Source organism: Haliotis rufescens, unplaced genomic scaffold, assembly GCF_023055435.1.
Source record: "Haliotis rufescens isolate VD_foot unplaced genomic scaffold, xgHalRufe1.0.p SCAF_79, whole genome shotgun sequence".
NCBI lineage: Eukaryota > Metazoa > Mollusca > Gastropoda > Lepetellida > Haliotidae > Haliotis > Haliotis rufescens.
In genome coordinates, this window is record NW_025964371.1 from 1,145,698 (window position 1) to 1,165,309 (window position 19,612).

The 19,612-nt window shown below is 39.3% G+C and overlaps 1 protein-coding gene across 1 annotated transcript; it reads left to right on the forward strand.

Annotated features, from left to right (window-relative positions):
* Nucleotides 1-831: 831 nt before the first annotated feature.
* LOC124125669 (COP9 signalosome complex subunit 6-like) lies at nt 832-19,304 on the forward strand. The gene is made up of 10 exons (XM_046489019.2): nt 832-1,041; nt 3,661-3,792; nt 5,547-5,635; nt 7,172-7,234; nt 9,616-9,663; nt 11,269-11,383; nt 13,335-13,421; nt 16,013-16,113; nt 16,935-17,003; nt 18,729-19,304. Exons 1-10 carry the CDS (start codon nt 885-887, stop codon nt 18,798-18,800), a joined length of 933 nt encoding a protein of 310 aa, XP_046344975.1. The 5' UTR covers nt 832-884; the 3' UTR covers nt 18,801-19,304.
* Nucleotides 19,305-19,612: the final 308 nt, after the last annotated feature.

A 19,612-nucleotide genomic window follows, 5' to 3' on the forward strand; every position in this document is an offset into this window, starting at 1 on the left:
CCTGGACCAAGCCAATTAATGTTTATCGTCGCTCATCAAGTCATGCTATCGAACATATTTTACAGTTGTACAAAACCCACGATTTATATCTTCAGAATATTCACGCTTGGCACAGACATAATTTCTCCATGACACACGCCTAGTCTGTTTAAAGGTACGTCATGTTTAGCTATTGTAATGCATATATAATTCACAGTTGGCTGTTGGCGGATATAATATACTTAAGTAAAAATTTATGTTTTTATGTTTATGTAGCGGCCATGAAATTTCCGAGTCCCGTGATGGGATTCCAACCATGGACCTTCTGATCCGAGGTCGGACGCCTTGTCCACATGACCAAAGAGGTTAACCCCGTCAGCAAGCGGACAAGGCAAGGATGTCGTCTGTGGGATGACTCCACGCCCTGCTACATTTAGATGTAATGTCATTAAAATCAGATCTTAGAGCCAGGACTACGACACGGTAAATCATTGGGTAGCTCCCCGAGGAAATATAGTTCTTGTTGATACATCAATAAAGGTTGATCATACGTTTCAAAACGAAATAATTGCTGAAAGTCAACCCATATCTAGTCCGGTCAGAGTTAAATCATACGGTGTTCTCATGGTTATCCTGAGAAAAAAAAACTGAACACAAGACAATTCTTTTCCAACATCTACGATTTGTTTTGTTAATATAGAGGACAAATTATTTTTCCCGATTAAATTTTTTCAACAACCTCCATTGTCATTTTGCCATATGATCTTCTTGACTGAAACACGAACTGTACGAAATATTTTAAGCGGATGTTCGGTTTCGTTGAAATAGTATTACCTCCCTTTGATTACAGGAAGTTGACATTCACCAACACAGCGAAGTACATAGATTATTGTAAAATCGCCGGTATGGCGACAAATATGGAGGTAGATACTCCGAGGACAAGTGTAATGGCCACTGCAGGAACGTCGGGCAGCGTCTCCGTGGCTCTCCATCCCCTCGTCATCATGAACATCTCCGAACATTGGACAAGAGTCCGTGCACAGGAAGGAAAACCGATGCAAGGTATGAATGTTGACTGTCTATATCAGCGATAGAAACTAACATTTTTAGTCCATTAGTCCTTATAATGATACCATATAGCAAAACCCTTGAAAATAACAAATTTCAACTAGTCCTTATGATGCCTTAACCATGTTAACTATTGGGTACTTTGGCAAGGACTTGCAGGACTAGTGCCAATTTCTAACACTGTATATTGTGGCCAATATCATTCTTGTTTAGATACATGTGTCGGCTTTTGGGCTATACCATATTTCCTCTATTAGTCGCCGGGCCTCTAATAAAAGCCGAATCAATTGTTCAGTGCAAAAAATAGAAGCCGGGCCTCTAATAGACGCCGGGTCAATTGTTCAGTGCAAAAAATAGAAGCCGGGCCTCTAATAGACGCCGGGTCGATCAATTGATACAATTAATGATCCCTTTCATAGTGAAATGGGGGTATTAATAGACGCCGGGTGAAAGGCTTGTCCGAAATAAATAGAAGCCTGGGCGTCTAATTGGGGAAATACGGTAACTTTGTAACAGTCACCTTGTCCAGATAAGAAAGGATAGGGAAAGACTTCATCTAAACTGCTGACCGCATTTGGCCTGTCAATATTGTTTGTTTGTTGTTTAACTCAGCAATATTCCAGCTATATGACGTCCATCTGTAAACTAACTGGTAAATAATCGAGTCTGGACCAGACAATCCACATGATCCAGTGATTGATATCATGAGCATCGATCCACGCACTTGGGATCAATGACATGCTTCAACCAAGTCAGCGAGTCTGACCACCCAATCCCGTTTGTCGCTTAGACAAGCACAGTTGCCTTTTACTGCAAGCATGGGTTGCTGAAGACCTATTCTACCCCGGATCTTCACGGGTCTGTCAATATTGGGTTCATGTTCAGTACTGTACACCTGTATTTTACTGTACACCTGTCATTCAGTATTTTTGTGCCTGTGTCATGATGAAAAGGAGTGAGTGAGTTGGGTTTAAAGCCGCTTTTAACAGTATTCAAGTTATATCACGACGTTTCAGCTTAATGTGGGAGGAAAGCCCGAAGTGATGCAGGTCTCAAACGTTTACCACTTCGGTGAAACCCACGAGCACGGGTATGGTGCTGACAAACCTAGAAACAAACACAGTCCCATGTGTGGTATCAATCACAGTCCTTTTGGCAACCCCACCACCTACATGGCCAAGGGGAACATATCTATCAATATTTATCTTTATATTATTATTGAAAACGATCAAAATCTGAATGGGTCTGTTAACCCAGTTGTCTCTCAACCAGTGAGCTCCAAAATGATTCAGTCTATTTCAGCATGGGGGCTGCACTTTTTGTTTGATCCTAGAATGATGAAAATAATTTGTGCATTTACATCTCTTTTCTACATATTGTCATATACATGATGATGTTTGTTTCGTCAGTCTCATTAGGATGATTCATGGGCATGGTGAGAAAAAGTAAAAGCAAATTCTATTCATGTTAAAGTGCAGTATGTTTGACTATTTTTATAGTAACCATGGTGACAGGTGCATGTGTGTATCTATTTCTGTCTGTATTGCCGTAGAAGGCTTTGTTCTCATTGCGGTTATCAGAAACATTATCTTGATAAGACAATTGGTAAAATTTGTGTAAAATAAAATTTCTGTCTGCATTGCCATAGAAGGCTTTGTTCTCATGCAGTTATCGTTGGTTGGTTGGTTGGTTTTTTGTTTAACGCCGCACTCAGCAATATTCCAGCTATATGACGGCGGTCTGTAAATAATTAAGTCTGGACCAGACAATCCAGTGATTAATATCATGAGCATCGATCCACGCCATTGGGATCGATGACATGCATCAACCAAGTCAGCGAGCCTGACCACCCGATCCCGTTTGGTGGCCTTTTACACCAAGCATAGTCGCCTTTTTACGACAAGCATGGGTTACTGAAGACCTATTCAGAAACATTATCTTGATAAGACAATTGGTTAAAATGTGTAAAATAAAATCGGTAATTTTTTCAGAGCTCCAGATAAGCTGCGTATCTGCGTGAAATACACATCAGAAATGCAGAAATACACAGTAAAATATAATCCAAGCGTATCAAATACGCAACGAACATTACAGATACGCTACAAAAATAAAACTTGTGCGTATCATCAAAATATTGCGAAGTAACCCTGCGTATTCGATTAGCAAATCAGCAACTTATTTTGAAATTATAAACGGGCATTCCGTCAACCTTGCCAAACTCCACGATGACAGTTACATCATGATCATTTGCCATCACACTTTCTTGTGGAAGTATCGTGGTATTTTTGAGTCCTATAAAGCTCTCGAACCCACACGACACCAGTTTGCAGGGACTAGATGAATAGTGTTTTTAAATATTTAACTTAAATACCCACATGTGTAAAAACTAGTGGGTAACAGAAATTTGAATACCCAGATAGAATTACTGATACCCAATGATTTTAAAATGCATGGGTAAAATACCCACAACACCAAAAGCTTATCTGGAGCTCTGTTTTTTTCTTTATTTTTTTGTGACTGAAGTATTTACTCATGTCAATCAACTCCATAAACTGTAACATTATGGAAGTGTTGCCCAACTTTGCTAATGACAATAATAATGTTTTGTTCCAGTGCTGGGAGCATTGATCGGACAGCAGAAGGGGAGGAACATTGAAGTGATGAACTCCTTTGAGCTGGTGTTTGATTTTGTGGAAGGAAACATCATCATCAACATGGACTACTACAACACGAAGGAAGAACAGTGTAAGACGATGTCCCTGCTGCCACATTGCACATGCAGTTGGGTCATGACGACATTCATCAGTAGTGCAGGGTTGGGTAATGGGTCATGATGACATTCGTTAGCAGTGCATGGTTGGGATCTGGGTCAAGATGGCATTCATCAGTAATGCATGGTTGGGATCTGGGTCATGATGACATTCACCACTAATGCATGGCTGGGACTTGGTTTATGATGACATTCATCAGTAATGCATGGTTGGGATCTGGGTCATGATGACATTCATCAGTAATGCATGGTTGGGATCTGGGTCATGATGACATTCATCAGTAGTGCATGGCTGGGACTTGGGTCATGATGACATTCATCAGTAGTGCATGGTTGGGATCTGAGTCATGATGACATTCATCAGTAGTGCATGGCTGGGATCTGAGTCATGATGACATTCATCAGTAGTGCATGGTTGGGATCTGAGTCATGATGACATTCATCAGTAGTGCATGGCTGGGATCTGGGTCATGATGACATTCATCAGTAGTGCATGGCTGGGATCTGGTTCATGATGACATTCATCAGTAGTGCATGGCTGGGACTTGGGTTATGATGACATTCATCAGTAGTGCATGGTTGGGATCTGGGTTATGATGACATCAGTAATGCATGGTTGGGATCTGAGTCATGATGACATTCATCAGTAATGCATGGTTGGGATCTGAGTCATGATGACATTCACTAGTAATGCATGGTTGGGATCTGAGTCATGATGACATTCATCAGTGATGCATGGTTGAGTTCTGAGTCATGATGACATTCATCAGTAATGCATGGTTGTGATCTGAGTCATGATGACATTCATCAGTAATGCATGGTTGGGATCTGAGTCATGATGACATTCATCAGTAATGCATGGTTGGGATCTGAGTCATGATGACATTCATCAGTAATGCATGGTTGGGATCTGAGTCATGATGACATTCATCAGTAGTGCATGGTTGGGATCTGAGTCATGATGACATTCACTAGTAATGCATGGTTGGGATCTGAGTCATGATGACATTCACTAGTAATGCATGGTTGGGATATGGGTCTTGATGACATTCACTAGTAATGCATGGTTGGGATCTGAGTCATGATGACATTCATCAGTAGTGCATGGTTGGGATATGGGTCTTGATGACATTCATCAGTAATGCATGGTTGGGATATGGGTCTTGATGACATTCATCAGTAATGCATGGTTGGGATCTGAGTCATGATGACATTCATCAGTAACGCATGGTTGGGATCTGGGTCAAGATGACATTCATCAGTAGTGCATGGTTGGGATCTGTGTCATGATGACATTCATCAGTAGTGCATGGTTGGGATCTGGGTCATGATGACATTCATCAGTAGTGCATGGTTGGGATCTGAGTCATGATGACATTCATCAGTAATGCATGGTTGGGATATGGGTCTTGATGACATTCACCAGTAATGCATGGTTGGGATATGGGTCATGATGACATTCATCAGTAGTGCATGGTTGGGATCTGAGTCATGATGACATTAATCAGTAATGCATGGTTGTGACCTGACCACCCGTTAGTCGCCTTTTACGACAAGCATAGTCACCTTTTACGGCAAGCATGGGTTGCTGAAGACCTGTTCTACCCCGGAATCTTCACGGGTCTCAGGGGGAAGGTATATATCACAATGTGTAAAAGAAAGGTTTCAGGTGATTAAATCGTGATAATGTGTAATTGAAAAGGTAGATGATTTATATTTTCTCTTGCAGTCAAACAAGTCTTCAGCGAGATGGACTTCCTGGGCTGGTACACGACCGGAGATCTGCCGTCAGAGTCCGATATACGAGTTCACAGACAGGTACACTGATACTGATACTGATACACTGGGACATTCAGGTCCAGCCTGCCGATCCTGTTGCCGCGGGCTTCATTGGAGTAAACCAATCCACATATATGGTCTTTTTATGGTCACATCTTAGCTTTTAATACAAATCGTTGATAATGTAGTTGTTTTACTGACCATTATCGACAGGTTTTATATGCTACTCAAAAGAAGTTAAGGACCACCTGATTCTTTCAAGGCATGACAGATTAACTGTAGTAGGGTGGTCCTTTAGTCTGTTGTGTAGTTTGTATACTCCGTGTATAACTGCCAATGTGACTTGTAATTTCAACTCCGTCACTCGCTCATCCACTGAAAACTGGTCACAGAAGTAGGGCTGGGACGGGTCCAAATTTACTACCCAGGTACCCACCACCCTATTACCCGACCCTACCCGGGTACCCGCTGTAGATATTTAGAGATAGGTACAAACTGTCAGAATTGGAAAAGTTTGACCGTAGCCCTGGCAAAATGTATTGAGATATAGTGTAAAACGATCTGGTCATGCATACACTGAAGTTTAATGCATGAGGTTTATCTTTATTCAAACATGTAAGTCAAAAGGAATGGGTACATTGTCAGAAAGAAATGGGAACATTAGTGACTTATATTGTAACCAGAGTTTTAAATAATTTTTGTCATTAAACAACATATATCACGTGACTAACCACGGGTCCGGGTAGTTCTGTGGGTACCCGGGTCCTACTCAGGACCCACCCGACCCAAGTACCTGAGTTACCTGTCCCAGCTCTAAACAGAAGAGTTAGTGATTTGGGTTTAACACCGCTTTGAACTGTTATGTCATGGCATGTCAACCTGATGCTGGAGGAAAGCCCGAAGTGATGCAGGTCTCAGACATTTGCCACTTTTGTGAAACCAACGATCATGAGTATGATGCTGACAAACCTAGAAACATAATCAGGGAAACCAGGATTCAAACCCTCGGTAGCTGAAGAAAATAGTTTAAAGTGTACATAATTCAAATAGAGGAAGTAGGCATGTCATATTGTGTGTACCTGATTTCAGTTGCAGCTGGGACCCGTGAAGATCCGGGTTAGAATAGGTCTTCAGCAACCCATGCTTGCTTTAAGAGTCAATTATGCTTGTCATAAGAGGCGACTAACGGGATCGGGTGGTCAGGCTCGCTGACTGTTGATGCACGTCATCGCATCCCAATTGTGTAGATCCATGCTCATGATTTCAATCTCTGGATTATCTGGTCCTGACTTGATTATTTACAGACTGCAGTCATATGGCTGGAATATTGCTGAGTGCTGCTTTAACATGTTAAAACAACAAACAAAGTTGCAGGTGGCCAATAGCCTTGTTTTAATAAACTAAACCTGATTTATTTTGCCCTGGTGTGGTTTTATGAAAAAATGTGATATTTACTGTTTTACAGACCTTTGTGAACAGATAAATTTATAAAGATTAATTTGTTCTCATCACTGTATGGCTGCAACATTGCCGATATGATGTCAAATTTTAACTCATTCACTCACTTAATTTCAGATTTGCCAGATCAACGAGAGTCCAGTCTTAATGAAGCTGAATCCACTAGCTAGAAACTCTGATGTAAGTGTAACATGATTAATTATAGAGATTTTAGAGATGACAATTCACCACAATCTCATTAAAATCAGACCTTAGTTCTAGCTGCCGCTAAACAAAGATCTGAGGACATCCCATTACGGGTCACGTCAGACCGACCTTGTGCGAACTTTGACCGACCAATGGAATGACCAATCAGAAGGCAGCTTTCTCGTGCTTTACGGCAGAAATTTCCATTTGGCGACTGCGCTTCGAAACATATTTTGACAAATTCTCGATTACAAATTTGAAACCTGAACAAAAACACATTCTGGACTGGCTCATAGATGGTCTAGATTGTATAGATTCAGTTGTAAACCCGTAACTATCGTTCGGAATATCCCATGTTAAAGTTTTCGAGATTGCATGATTAGAAATAACATTCCGACTGTCACTTTTCATAATCTGGTAAACAACGCACTGTTTGGTCGGATAAAAGGTCGTTTTGACGTGACCCCTAATGAAATAATGTCTTCAGATCTTTGTTTAGCGGTAGCAAGAACTAAGGTCTGATTTTGATGAGATTGCAATTCACCAATACATCCATGCATCGATAATATTCTTAAACAATACATTACGAGATATACACCTGTAGCAATACATTCCATATCTTTTCACATATGGACCCAGTCATTCATATTAAATATATTTAATTACAGGTGCACATCTTAGATATTTTGCCAATAGGGAATTTGCTATTTTATTTGATAATAGAAAATATCCATGTTGACACTCCAGTTTATCTGAAATAAGTATTGATTGAAACAAGAGCAGATATTCATGAAGCTTCACGCCTTTTTTGTGTTTATGCTGCATGAACTATACATATTCATGCAAAATTGCCACAAATTAAAATCACAATATGTATTGTGTCATGAACAAAGTATTGCGATACGTGTCATATCGGGAGATAGTCGTATCGTGACATCCCCAATAGATTTATTTTGGATATCAGATTCCCCAAGATATTTTGGATGTAGAACCCCCACTCACTATATTGCTTGGTATTGTTGTCTACAGTTTTTTGACTGTTGATGATTAAGTAAGCAGTCTGTGAATTTACTATTGTTGACATATTTATTTCCAAGAATTGACATGAAAATGTTTTTGCATAGCGGATTTATCCAAAGTGTGCATGGTAGTGTTTTACGTTTATACACCTATAAATGCACAAAATCTTCGTCTTGTTTACGAGCTGCTACAGAGCACTGGGGAACAACATTGAAGGGATCCCTAGAACCTAGGCTTGTCATTTAGGCTGACTAAAGCAGGGGGCAAGGCTTGTCGATTTATAGGGGTCAGGCTTGTTGGTTTATGGGGTCAGGCTTGTTGGTTTATGGGGTCAGGCTTGTTGGTTTATAGGGGTCAAGCTTGTTGGTTTATGGGGTCAGGCTTGTTGGTTTATGGGGGTCAGGCTTGTTGGTTTATGGGGGTCAGGCTTGTTGGTTTATAGGGGTCAGGCTTGTTGGCTTATGGAGATCAGACTTGTTGGTTTATGGGGGTCAGGCTTGTTGGTTTATAGGGGTCAGGCTTGTTGGCTTATGGAGATCAGACTTGTTGGTTTATGGGGGTCAGGCTTGTTGGTTCATAGGGGTTAGACTTGTTGGTTTATGGGGATCAGACTTGTTGGTTTATAGGGGTCAGACTTGATGGTTTATTGGGTTCAGACTTGTTGGTTTATGGGGGTCAGGCTTGTTGGTTTATGGGGGTCAGGCTTGTTGGTTTATAGGGGTCAAGCTTGTTGGTTTATGGGGTCAGGCTTGTTGGTTTATGGGGATCAGACTTGTTGGTTTATGGGGGTCAGACTTGATGGTTTATTGGGTTCAGACTTGTTGGTTTATGGGGGTCAGACTTGTTGGTTTATTGGGAGGTCAGGCTTGTTGGTTTATGGGGTCAGGCTTGTTGGTTTATTGGGAGGTCAGGCTTGTTGGTTTATAGGGGTCAAGCTTGTTGGTTTATGAGGGTCAGGCATGTTGGTTTATAGGGGTCAAGCTTGTTGGTTTATGGGGGTCAGGCTTGTTGGTTTATTGGGAGGTCAGGCTTGTTGGTTTATAGGGGTCAAGCTTGTTGGTTTTGGGGTCAAGCTTGTTGGTTTATGAGAGTCAGGATTGTTGGTTTATGGGGGTCAGGATTGTTGGTTGATGGGCATCATAAAATCAATGAGGCATGGATAGTGCCTCAAGCTGTCAGTTTCTGGTTTGTCTGTCAGAGTGTCGAATATATTCAGGCTACTTTGATGTCGCTCGAAAATTACTGACTGTGACTTTAACAGCTTTCCTTCATTTATTCATTCTTAACTATGTTAATAATATTATACAAATATTGTGTGCATTATAATGTTTATCATGAATTGTGTTGTGTTTCAGTTACCGGTGTCCATCTATGAGTCTGTGATAGATCTTGTAAATAGAGAGGTAATACTAATTTCTACTTCTTTACCATCATGACCTTGTTTACCTGACGAGGACTGAAACAAACTTATATCGTGCGTGTCATCTGTCCATCTGATGAGTCTGAACCTTTAGGAGGATGTATATCACCATAATTAATAGAAAATACTAAAGAATTCATCTTTTTCTCTATAGTGTACTATCTTATTAGAACTGTGTATTCCATTTGAAAATATTGGCCAACAAATACTTTTCATGCAAATTTTCTCATAATCACGTTTACATGGTTCGTTTTGTGCTCATATGGCAACAGGATATCACGGTCCACCAACATTCCTGAGACTTCTGAGTTGTTGCAGCCTGAGCTGTTTGTTTCCTCTAGGCTACCATGCTGTTTATATCACTGTTGCAACTATTGTTTCTATCCCCCAGGCTACCATGCTGTTTATATCACTGTTGCAACTATTGTTTCTATCCCCCAGGCTACTTTGCTGTTTATATCACTGTTGCAACTATTGTTTCTATCCCCCAGGCTACCATGCTGTTTATATCACTGTTGCAACTATTGTTTCTATCCCCCAGGCTACTTTGCTGTTTATATCACTGTTGCAACTATTGTTTCTATCCCCCAGGCTACCATGCTGTTTATATCACTGTTGCAACTATTGTTTCTATCCCCCAGGCTACTTTGCTGTTTATATCACTGTTGCAACTATTGTTTCTATCCCCCAGGCTTCTATGCTGTTTATATCACTGTTGCAACTATTGTTTCTATCCCCCAGGCTACCATGCTGTTTATATCACTGTTGCAACTATTGTTTCTATCCCCCAGGCTACTTTGCTGTTTATATCACTGTTGCAACTATTGTTTCTATCCCCCAGGCTACCATGCTGTTTATATCACTGTTGCAACTATTGTTTCTATCCCCCAGGCTACCATGCTGTTTATATCACTGTTGCAACTATTGTTTCTATCCCCCAGGCTACCATGCTGTTTATATCACTGTTGCAACTATTGTTTCTATCCCCCAGGCTACTTTGCTGTTTATATCACTGAGGTTACTATTGTTTATATCCCCTAGGGTACTATTGTTTATATCACTGTGGCTACTATTGTTTCTATCCCCCAGGCTACTATGCTGTTTATATCACTGTTGCAACTATTGTTTCTATCCCCCAGGCTACCATGCTGTTTATATCACTGAGGTTACTATTGTTTATATCCCCTAGGGTACTATTGTTTATATCACTGTGGCTACTATTGTTTAAATCATCCAGGCTACTATGCTGTTTATATCATTGAGCTTGGCTATTACTGTTTATATCACTAAGGCTACTATGCTGTTTATATCACTGAGGCTACTATTGTTTACACCCCCAGGCTACTATGCTGTTTATATCACTGAGGCTACTATTGTTTATATACCCAAGGCTTCTATGCTGTTTATATCACTGAGGCTACTATTGTTTATATCCCCAGGCAACTATGCTGTTTATATCACTGAGGCTACTATTGTTTATATACCCAGGCTACTATGCTGTTTATATCACTGAGGCTACTATTGTTTATATACCCAAGGCTTCTATGCTGTTTATATCACTGAGGCTACTATTGTTTATATCCCCCAGGCTACTATGCTGTTTGTGGAACTGTCGTACACACTAGCTACAGAAGAGGCGGAGAGAATCGGTGTGGATCATGTTGCAAGGATGTCTTCGTCTGACACTGGAGAAAGTTCTACAGGTGCACTGTTCATTTGGTACCCAGTAGATTATCAACGGTTAAGAGACTGAATCCAATAACTCCCCTGTCCCTGCTGAATGGTGATTAACTGATGTATCATACAGCTGTCTTAGAACAGAGAATGTCACTCTACCATTTGTCTACAACTCACTTTCAATGACCATCAGCAGACAATGAATGTGTTGCCACGGGCAAGAACTTCTGTTCAGGAATTCTGATACAAATCTCTGAAATAATTACTTTTTCCAAAGATTATTACTGAAGTATTTTATACACAATGAGAACATTTGGCTTTTTTTTGTTGTGGCTGAATATGATCATTTATTTTTCGTCAGTATATTTTGCACTCATCTCATCCACAAATGAATGGCATCTGTTGTTTCAGAGAATTGTTGTTTCTCTACTGGAATCAACAGATCTCTGTAAGAAATAAACACAGTCCATTTATCAGTAGGTCTTTGGAAAAACTTAATCTTGCTACAAACATTTTTGCGTAGTAAACATATTTTCTCAAGGAACACTTATCTACAATATGTTTTGTATTTTATTCACCCAATTTTTTACTTATCCTTGATTACTCCTAAATGCATTCACTGCTTACCTTACGACAAAAGACGGGACAGCGTAACGGCGATGGTCCTTGGTGAAAAAATGAAAAACTGTTGTTCGTAGTCCCACTTTTGCCGACCACCGCTGTCCTGTGACCTTGATGACCTGAGGTCACATTCTTCACATCACTGCTACATCGCGCCACAGCATGGATGTGTATCAGTGGAGCTCTCGTTTTGGATTAATTTTAGACCTTCAGTTTTTGTCTACAATTCTAAAATTTATCTGCGACGGGTGATGTATTCTTTCATATTACTCTCAGCATGTTGTGTAGTTTTATGCGATTTATTTAGGTATAAAAGACTCTGTCTTATTTCCTGCCACGTGCTGTTTGTTCACCGCCATTTTAAATTGTGTTAAAATTGTTGGCCTGCCAAGGTAGCCAAATTGTTTACATATTTATGTGTTCTGTTATATACAAATTATTAAATACATTTTCAACTCGTTACAATATTTTTGCCGATAGATTATTTCAATTCTACGGCAGTCTTCCAGTCCCGCTTCATCAAAAATTCTGTAATTGCCTTAATTATGCTTGCGCGTTGTACTAATTGTTATGGAAAACAATTGATTGTCTACAAGGGCTCTATGACGTAGTAAGTAAAGAATTAGCTGGTGAACTAGTTTTGTCTTTATTACTAAGGTGTATATACATAAGGAGCTACTCTTTAATTCCTATGTTCAATTGTTTTCATATTGAAACAACCCTACCGTAATGGCATTTTTCTCAACTTTTCCACTTCACAGTTTATCGACCAACTGGTGTCGTATCTTCAGGGTGTGAATTATTGAGGTTTCTGTATTCTGAGGGTTTCCCACCTCCAAACCGTCAGATACAGATGCATTAAGGAGTAATGCAGGATAAGTAAAAGATTTAGAAAAATCTAAATATTTTTCACAGTTTTATACTTATCCTGCATTACTACGTTTAAGGCCCACCCGTCGCAAGACTTGCCTCCCCACTTTGGCTTCAGAAACCTCAAAAGTATGTTTTTCTAAGAGCTCAGGCGACAGGCAGTGATGTGAAGAAGGTGACCTCAGGTCATCAAGGTCACAGGACAGTGGCTGTGGTCGGCAAAAGTGGGACTATGAACAACAGTTTTTTATTTCTTCACCCAGGACCATCGCCGTTACGCAGTCCCTTCTATTGTCGTAAAGTAAGCAATGAATGCATTAAGGAGTAATGCAGGATAAGTATACAAATGTAAAAAATATTTAGATTTTTCTAAATTGTTACAAGCGTTTGGTGCTCTTCAGTCACAATTAGTTTGAATAAACAACAGTCAGTTGGTGTGATATTTTTATTATTGGTCATTCATCATTTTCATTTTTGTTTTTTCAGAACACTTGATTGCTCAGCACAGTTCTATCAAAATGTTACACAGTCGTGTGAAGCTCATTCTGGAGTATGTTAAAGCAGTGCAAGCAGGTTAGTAGAACCTAAGAACTTTAGAGGTGACTTAATGGAGTGGGCGGTCAGTGTCAGTATAGCGTGTCATCATACCCCGGGGGCATGGTATGTCAGTCACAATGTGAGTTGCTGGTTTGTCTGGTTTGACTTGATTAATTACAAGCATCAAACAACAAACAAATCTTCCAAAATAACAAATATGTACCATGTTTTCCATAAGCATACAGTACAAACCCCATAAAGATCCAGGTTAGAATTTGTCTTCAGCAACCAATGCTTGTCTTTAGAGGTGACTAACGGTATTGTGTGGTCAGGCTCGCTTACTTGGTTGATGCATGTCATATCCCAATTGCTTAGATTGATGCTCATGATGTCAATCACTGGATTGTATGACCCAGACTTGATTATTTACAGAGCCTAGATTTTCGAAACGATCATAGCCTTAAAATTATCGTGAAGTTATCGTAAGGAAATTGTAGGCTATCGTAGCCTATTTTCGAAATTATCGTAACCCTAAGATATCGTAAGATTGTCATAAATCTAAGAGAGCCCCATACCTGTTGTAATATTATTTTATCTTCATCCAAGATGGCGGCATACTTTGCCATGGATATTTTCCAAACAAATAATCTGCTTTACGATCAAAAATTGACATTTCATTTGGTTAAACTGTGTGATTCAAATTGACACTTCAAAAACACGAAGAACGCATCAAAGATTTCAGGTAAAAAATGTTCTTAATGGCGACAGCGAACCACATGACTATGGAGTCGATAGCTTACAATATATCTCTATCCGAGTCCATGCTGTAGATTTATGCAACAACATTCCTCTTCGATAATTTGGGGAGGATAAAAATGGAAGGTGTCAGCAGGCTAGCCCTTTTGATAACTCAGGGGCAGCTAAAATTCCCTAACTGACAGTGGTTTCCCTTTGTATTCGCCCGACAAGACCTTGCTTAATGTTACAGTGTGCATAAAGCGCAGAGTTCCGCTGTTATATTTTCTGGGTCGCATTTGTTAACAATGCTTTAGTCTTTTTTTACGCATTTTATAATTTTTTGTCAATCTACATATGTGACGAAGTGCAAAACCATAAGCGTTTCACGTCAGGTTTTACATCTAAAATGGCGTGGGACGAGCGGTTTTAACAATTGAATAGAACTATACAGTGTAGTATTTATTGATTTGTGATCAAATATGTGTATAGTATATTTGTATAAAGAGTATATTTAATCCTTTTCTAGCAAAAGTAATTGTATTTTTTTTCGTTTTAAAAACAATACCGAGGTTATCTATATCATTGAAAGACAAATATTTGATAACAAGTGATAAAATATTGCCTTTTGAATAATTACATTCTTTAAAAACAGGTGATTAACGGCATAAATGTATTCCATTAAATATAGCAATTTATTATTATTTGGACAGCAAAAGTTAAGCATATATTTTTGTATCGTATTTTCGAGATTGGCGATTTGAAAAATCAATAAAAAATGGGTACCAATGCTCATTTGGGTTTAAAATGTCATCAAAAAGTAAAATATTTTGAACACTGTCCAAAATTCAATTTCCAATATATTTTTGCAGCAAATGTTTATTGAATGAAATTTACTTATTAAATTTAATCTAAATGACCCTCAGCAATGCTGCCAAACGTCATCGAACTACGTTCGGGAATAGATTTCACACATTTACAATGTAGATATTTCGCTCATCAGCCAGATTTAAATCAAATAAAAAAAATCTGTTTATTAGCTCTACTTAATTTAAAAGGATAGAAAAGGACTACATTATATGTATGTTCACGTTAACTTGTGGCGTGTTCCATGAAACAAAATAACTTGACAATTCCTAAGTTATCTCCCTCTGTGAACGAAAATTTGTGTCACTTTCAATTTTTTTCAAAAGAATTATGGATCTAGATAGATAAAACATGTGTTAACATAAAATTCTACCCGCTCGCGAGGGGACCATTTAAAGGGAAAATAGTGAAGTATCTTTCTGCACATTTGTTCAGTTCTAATAGCTATAGTCTGGTAACACTACACTTATTGATTATGACATTTATTGGGTTTGCAAAATGCCTTTGCATGGCACACGAATACTATTTGTGTTCGGGTAGTCAGGGCATCTTTTATCATAAAAACAACACGTCTACATGTAGGATTGTACAGAATGTCACTCAAATATGTGCATGTTAAACAATGTGACCTGACAATGTGATCATAAATTTTCTGTCACTTATATATGTTGTTATTGTCAGCAGCTGGGAAATCCCCATGACGTTATTGGGAAACACCCCGCCTTTTTAATCTCTGACACAAATGAGTTCTCTGTCAGAGTTACGATAGGTATCGTAGCTCTGAACAATCTGCGATGGGTTTACAATAGTTTTGCAATCTATCTTATCTTAATCTTAAGATATCTTATCTTTGAACGTAAGTTGTTATGTTAGCTAGCTTAGCTTAGCTAAGATCATTTTGAAAATCTAGGCCCAGACCGCTGTCATATTGATGGACTATTGCTGAGTGCGGCATTAAACATGAAACAACCAAAACCTAACAAACAGTACAAGGGGGGCTGACTGACTGACATTCATATTTCCAGGAGAAGTACCCAAGAACCACGACGTCCTGAGGGAGGCCTACAGTCTGTGTTATCGGCTTCCGGTCCTCAACACAACACGGTTTAAGGAAGACTTCTATAATGTAGGTCCTCATTATGTTATTTATGCAATGGCTCATTATTTCAACACTCTATAGTTTTCATTCAGATACGAGGATGTATATGGTATCTTGCAGGTGTTTGTCAGGTCCTCTCCACCTAAACTGGCCAATTCATTACTCTTTGTTATTTATGGCACAGCGTTACTCAATATTCATTCATTTGTTTATTTATCAACTTTTATGTCAAATAATACGGAGTTTAACAGGCCTCTTGTCTGAGACTAGTGACTATTTATACAAACTATTGTAGGTGTCTCCCCACATGAATGTTTATAACAACCACGCTTATATTGAACTGACGGAAAAATCATACTGTTCTTTGTCCCGGCCATTTGCTTACCGGTATTTATGTTGTGTATAGTTATAATGAATGAATATAAATGGTCCCTTTGAGTTCGTTTTAACCATAGTTTTCTGTATTTTACAGTGTTTGAAGTTAAACATAAATGTCAAGGGGGCCTTTTCATAACCCTTATGTTAATAGGTCCCTAGATTAAAAAACCCGAAGGAGTATACTTCAACTGCCCCACAATCCCCCTTAATCTTGAACACTTTTTTTCATAAACTGAAACTCATTGTCTGAACATGGGTTGTGGACTAGTTTGTATTTTGATCATGGTGTAACTTAAATCTTTATATGGTTTCTTATTTATCTTCAAGTACACACAAGGCAACATATTTTATGGTTTCACAGGAATTCGACTTAATGAGTCGTTTCTGTTCTGAAATATCAAATTATTTGATTGTTGTGAAAAAAATGTGTAAATGTAACATTGTAAGGTTTGTGACTTTTCTATTTCCAGCAACACAATGACGTGTGTCTCATGGCCTATCTTGGATCAATGACAAAGGGCTGTAATACAATGAACCAGGTGAGCTTGCAAGGCATTCTGGGGTCATAGGTCAGCATTTGCTTCGCCCCTGATTTTTTAGTGAGAACAAAAGTTACAGAAAAGCAAATGCAAATAATGCTTCAATTTAATTGGTTGATAAACATTAAACATGTTAAATGGATTTCGAACTTGAAAATCTCCAGGACTTATCACAATGTACACTTTTCTGAACATCTTCTTTGTTGTTCGGGGGGGCGGTCGGGTAGCCTAGTGGTTAAAGCGTTCGCTCGTCACGCCAAAGACCCGGGTTCGATTCACGACATGGGTACAATGTGTGAAGCCTATTTGTGGTGTCCCCTACCGTGATATTGCTTGAATATTGCTAAAAGCGGCGTATAACCTCACTCACTCACTGACTCACTTTGTTGTTCTGGGTAACAGACATCAAATGTATTCCTTAGGTATTCAGCTGGTTGAAACCCAAGAATAGAGACTGCCAAAACATTATCAATAACTTTGACATTTGGAACCTCCCACAAGGACTGTCAGTTTCTAGGTTTGTCAGCACCTGTCTGTTCGTTGTTTAACGCTGCACTCAGCAATATTCCAGCTATGTAAATAATCGAGTCTGGACAAGACAATCCATTGATTGACATCATGAGCATCGATCCACACAATTGGGATCGGTGACATGCATCAACCAAGTCAGCGAGCCTTACCACCCAATCCCATTAGTCGTCTCTTACGACAAGCTTAGTCGCCTTTTACAGCAAGCATGGGCTGCTGAAGTCCCCAGATCTTCACGGGTCTTGTCTGCACTTATGCTTGTGGGTTGGTTGGGCATCAAAGTGATAAAAGTTTGAAGACCCATGATGTAATGTTGAATGTTGATTTTGTTCTTTTTCATAATGAATCAAGGTGAGAACAATACAATGTCCATCTTAACAATTATGAGAGGTCACAGGTTGCCAAGTGGTCAAAGAAGAGTGTGCAGAGTTGTGCCCCTTGCCCATACCAGGATCCATTGAATTCCAGACCCTTCCTGATTATGATCTGTTTCTACTCATTGCTTAGACCAAAATAATGTCAAAGCCTCAACCTGACCAAAGAGTTCTTCGGTTGAATAATAGGCTGTTTTAGATTAGATTTTGTAATAATTACAGAATAGAATTATTATGTCTGTCTCTAGCTTCCCTGAGAGTGGGTGAGTGAGTTGGGTTTAATGACACTTTTAACAGTATTCCAGTTAAACCACAGCTTGTCAGCTTAATGTGGGAGGAAAGCCCAAAGTGATGCAGGTCTCAGACCACTTCACAGGGCTGAAAAACCTTGAAACATAATCAGTGCGAACCAGGATTCCAACCCACAATCATAGGTTTCTTTTTCTTTGAGAGGATGCAATTAAACTGTCTCATGAATTTCATCTTTAACAAAAAACAAACAAATCAACAAAGTGTCCATTGAAGACTTCATAGCTTACAAGCAACTGTTTTGATGTATCTCATATATTGCTGGGGAGGCGGTCGGGTAGCCTTGTGGTTAAAGCGTTTGCTCGTCACACCGAAGACCCGGGTTCGATTCCCGACATGGGTACAATGTGTGAAGCCCATTTCTGGTGTCCCCCGCCATGATATTGCTGGAATATTGCTTAAAGCGGCATAAAACGATCCTCACTTACTCACTATTGGTGTGTTAAAACAATATACCCCTGGTTTTGTTCAGTTAAGCATGATATCTGTACTTTCCTGTTCTTTTCTGTTCCAGTTTGTGAACAAGTTCAACGTGCTGTACGACCGACAGGGGATGGGAAGGAGAATGAGAGGCTTGTTCTTCTGATACTGACAACTGTTCACATGCAAGGAAGAAAGTGCTAGTATCCATACAACTGTTTGAGATGAAGACATTCCTGACAACTTATTCAAAGAGTTTAACTCTGCATCAGACCTTTGTTTTTCAGATATGAATGTGATCACTGATAAATTAACACTTTTCTCTTGGAAGAATACTTCAGGATATCATAGCTATAGAGAAATACATCTTGTCCCAACATTAACTGTTTAAATGTAATTAATGCAAAAAATGCATATTTTCGGCAGTTAAAAAGGACTGTGAAGTTTGGACTGGTGCCATTTTAGAATCTGTTTCTGTGTACATCAGATACATTCAATCTCTGCAGATTTGGCAACAGTCAAACAGAGCTATGTATGTAAATAAAGTGTTTGCTAATTGGCTGTATGCAGTATTTTAGATGAGATGTGACAGCTTACTCCTAAGAATTTGCCTGTGTTTATGACTGGTGAAATGTTGAAGAAACTGAAAATAAAATAATAATCATTTAAATAATGTGTTCTTATAAATTGATCATGTACAGTGAGGCATTAAAATTGAGGGATCCTTGTCATGACCCTCATGTCGAAAGTAAAAACAGCAGGAGTCCCTAGATTTAAATACTCCGGGAGTAAACATCAAGCATGTTCCCCTTTGTTTTGTTTTGTGAGTGAGTGAGTATGGTTTAACGCAGCTTTTAGCAATATTCCAGCAATATCATGGCAGGGGACACCAGAAATGGGCTTCACACATTGTACCCATGTTGGGAATCGAACCCGGGTCTTCGGCATGACGAGCAAACGCTTGAACCACTAGGCTAC

Excerpts from the sequence above, each read along its gene's own strand:
- LOC124125669 (XM_046489019.2), top strand. The coding sequence starts at position 885 with ATGGCGACAAATATGGAGGTAGATACTCCGAGGACAAGTGTAATGGCC. Across the intron at positions 5,636-7,171 it reads ATATACGAGTTCACAGACAG|ATTTGCCAGATCAACGAGAG; the intron begins GTACACTGATAC and ends ACTTAATTTCAG. Across the intron at positions 17,004-18,728 it reads GCTGTAATACAATGAACCAG|TTTGTGAACAAGTTCAACGT; the intron begins GTGAGCTTGCAA and ends TTTCTGTTCCAG.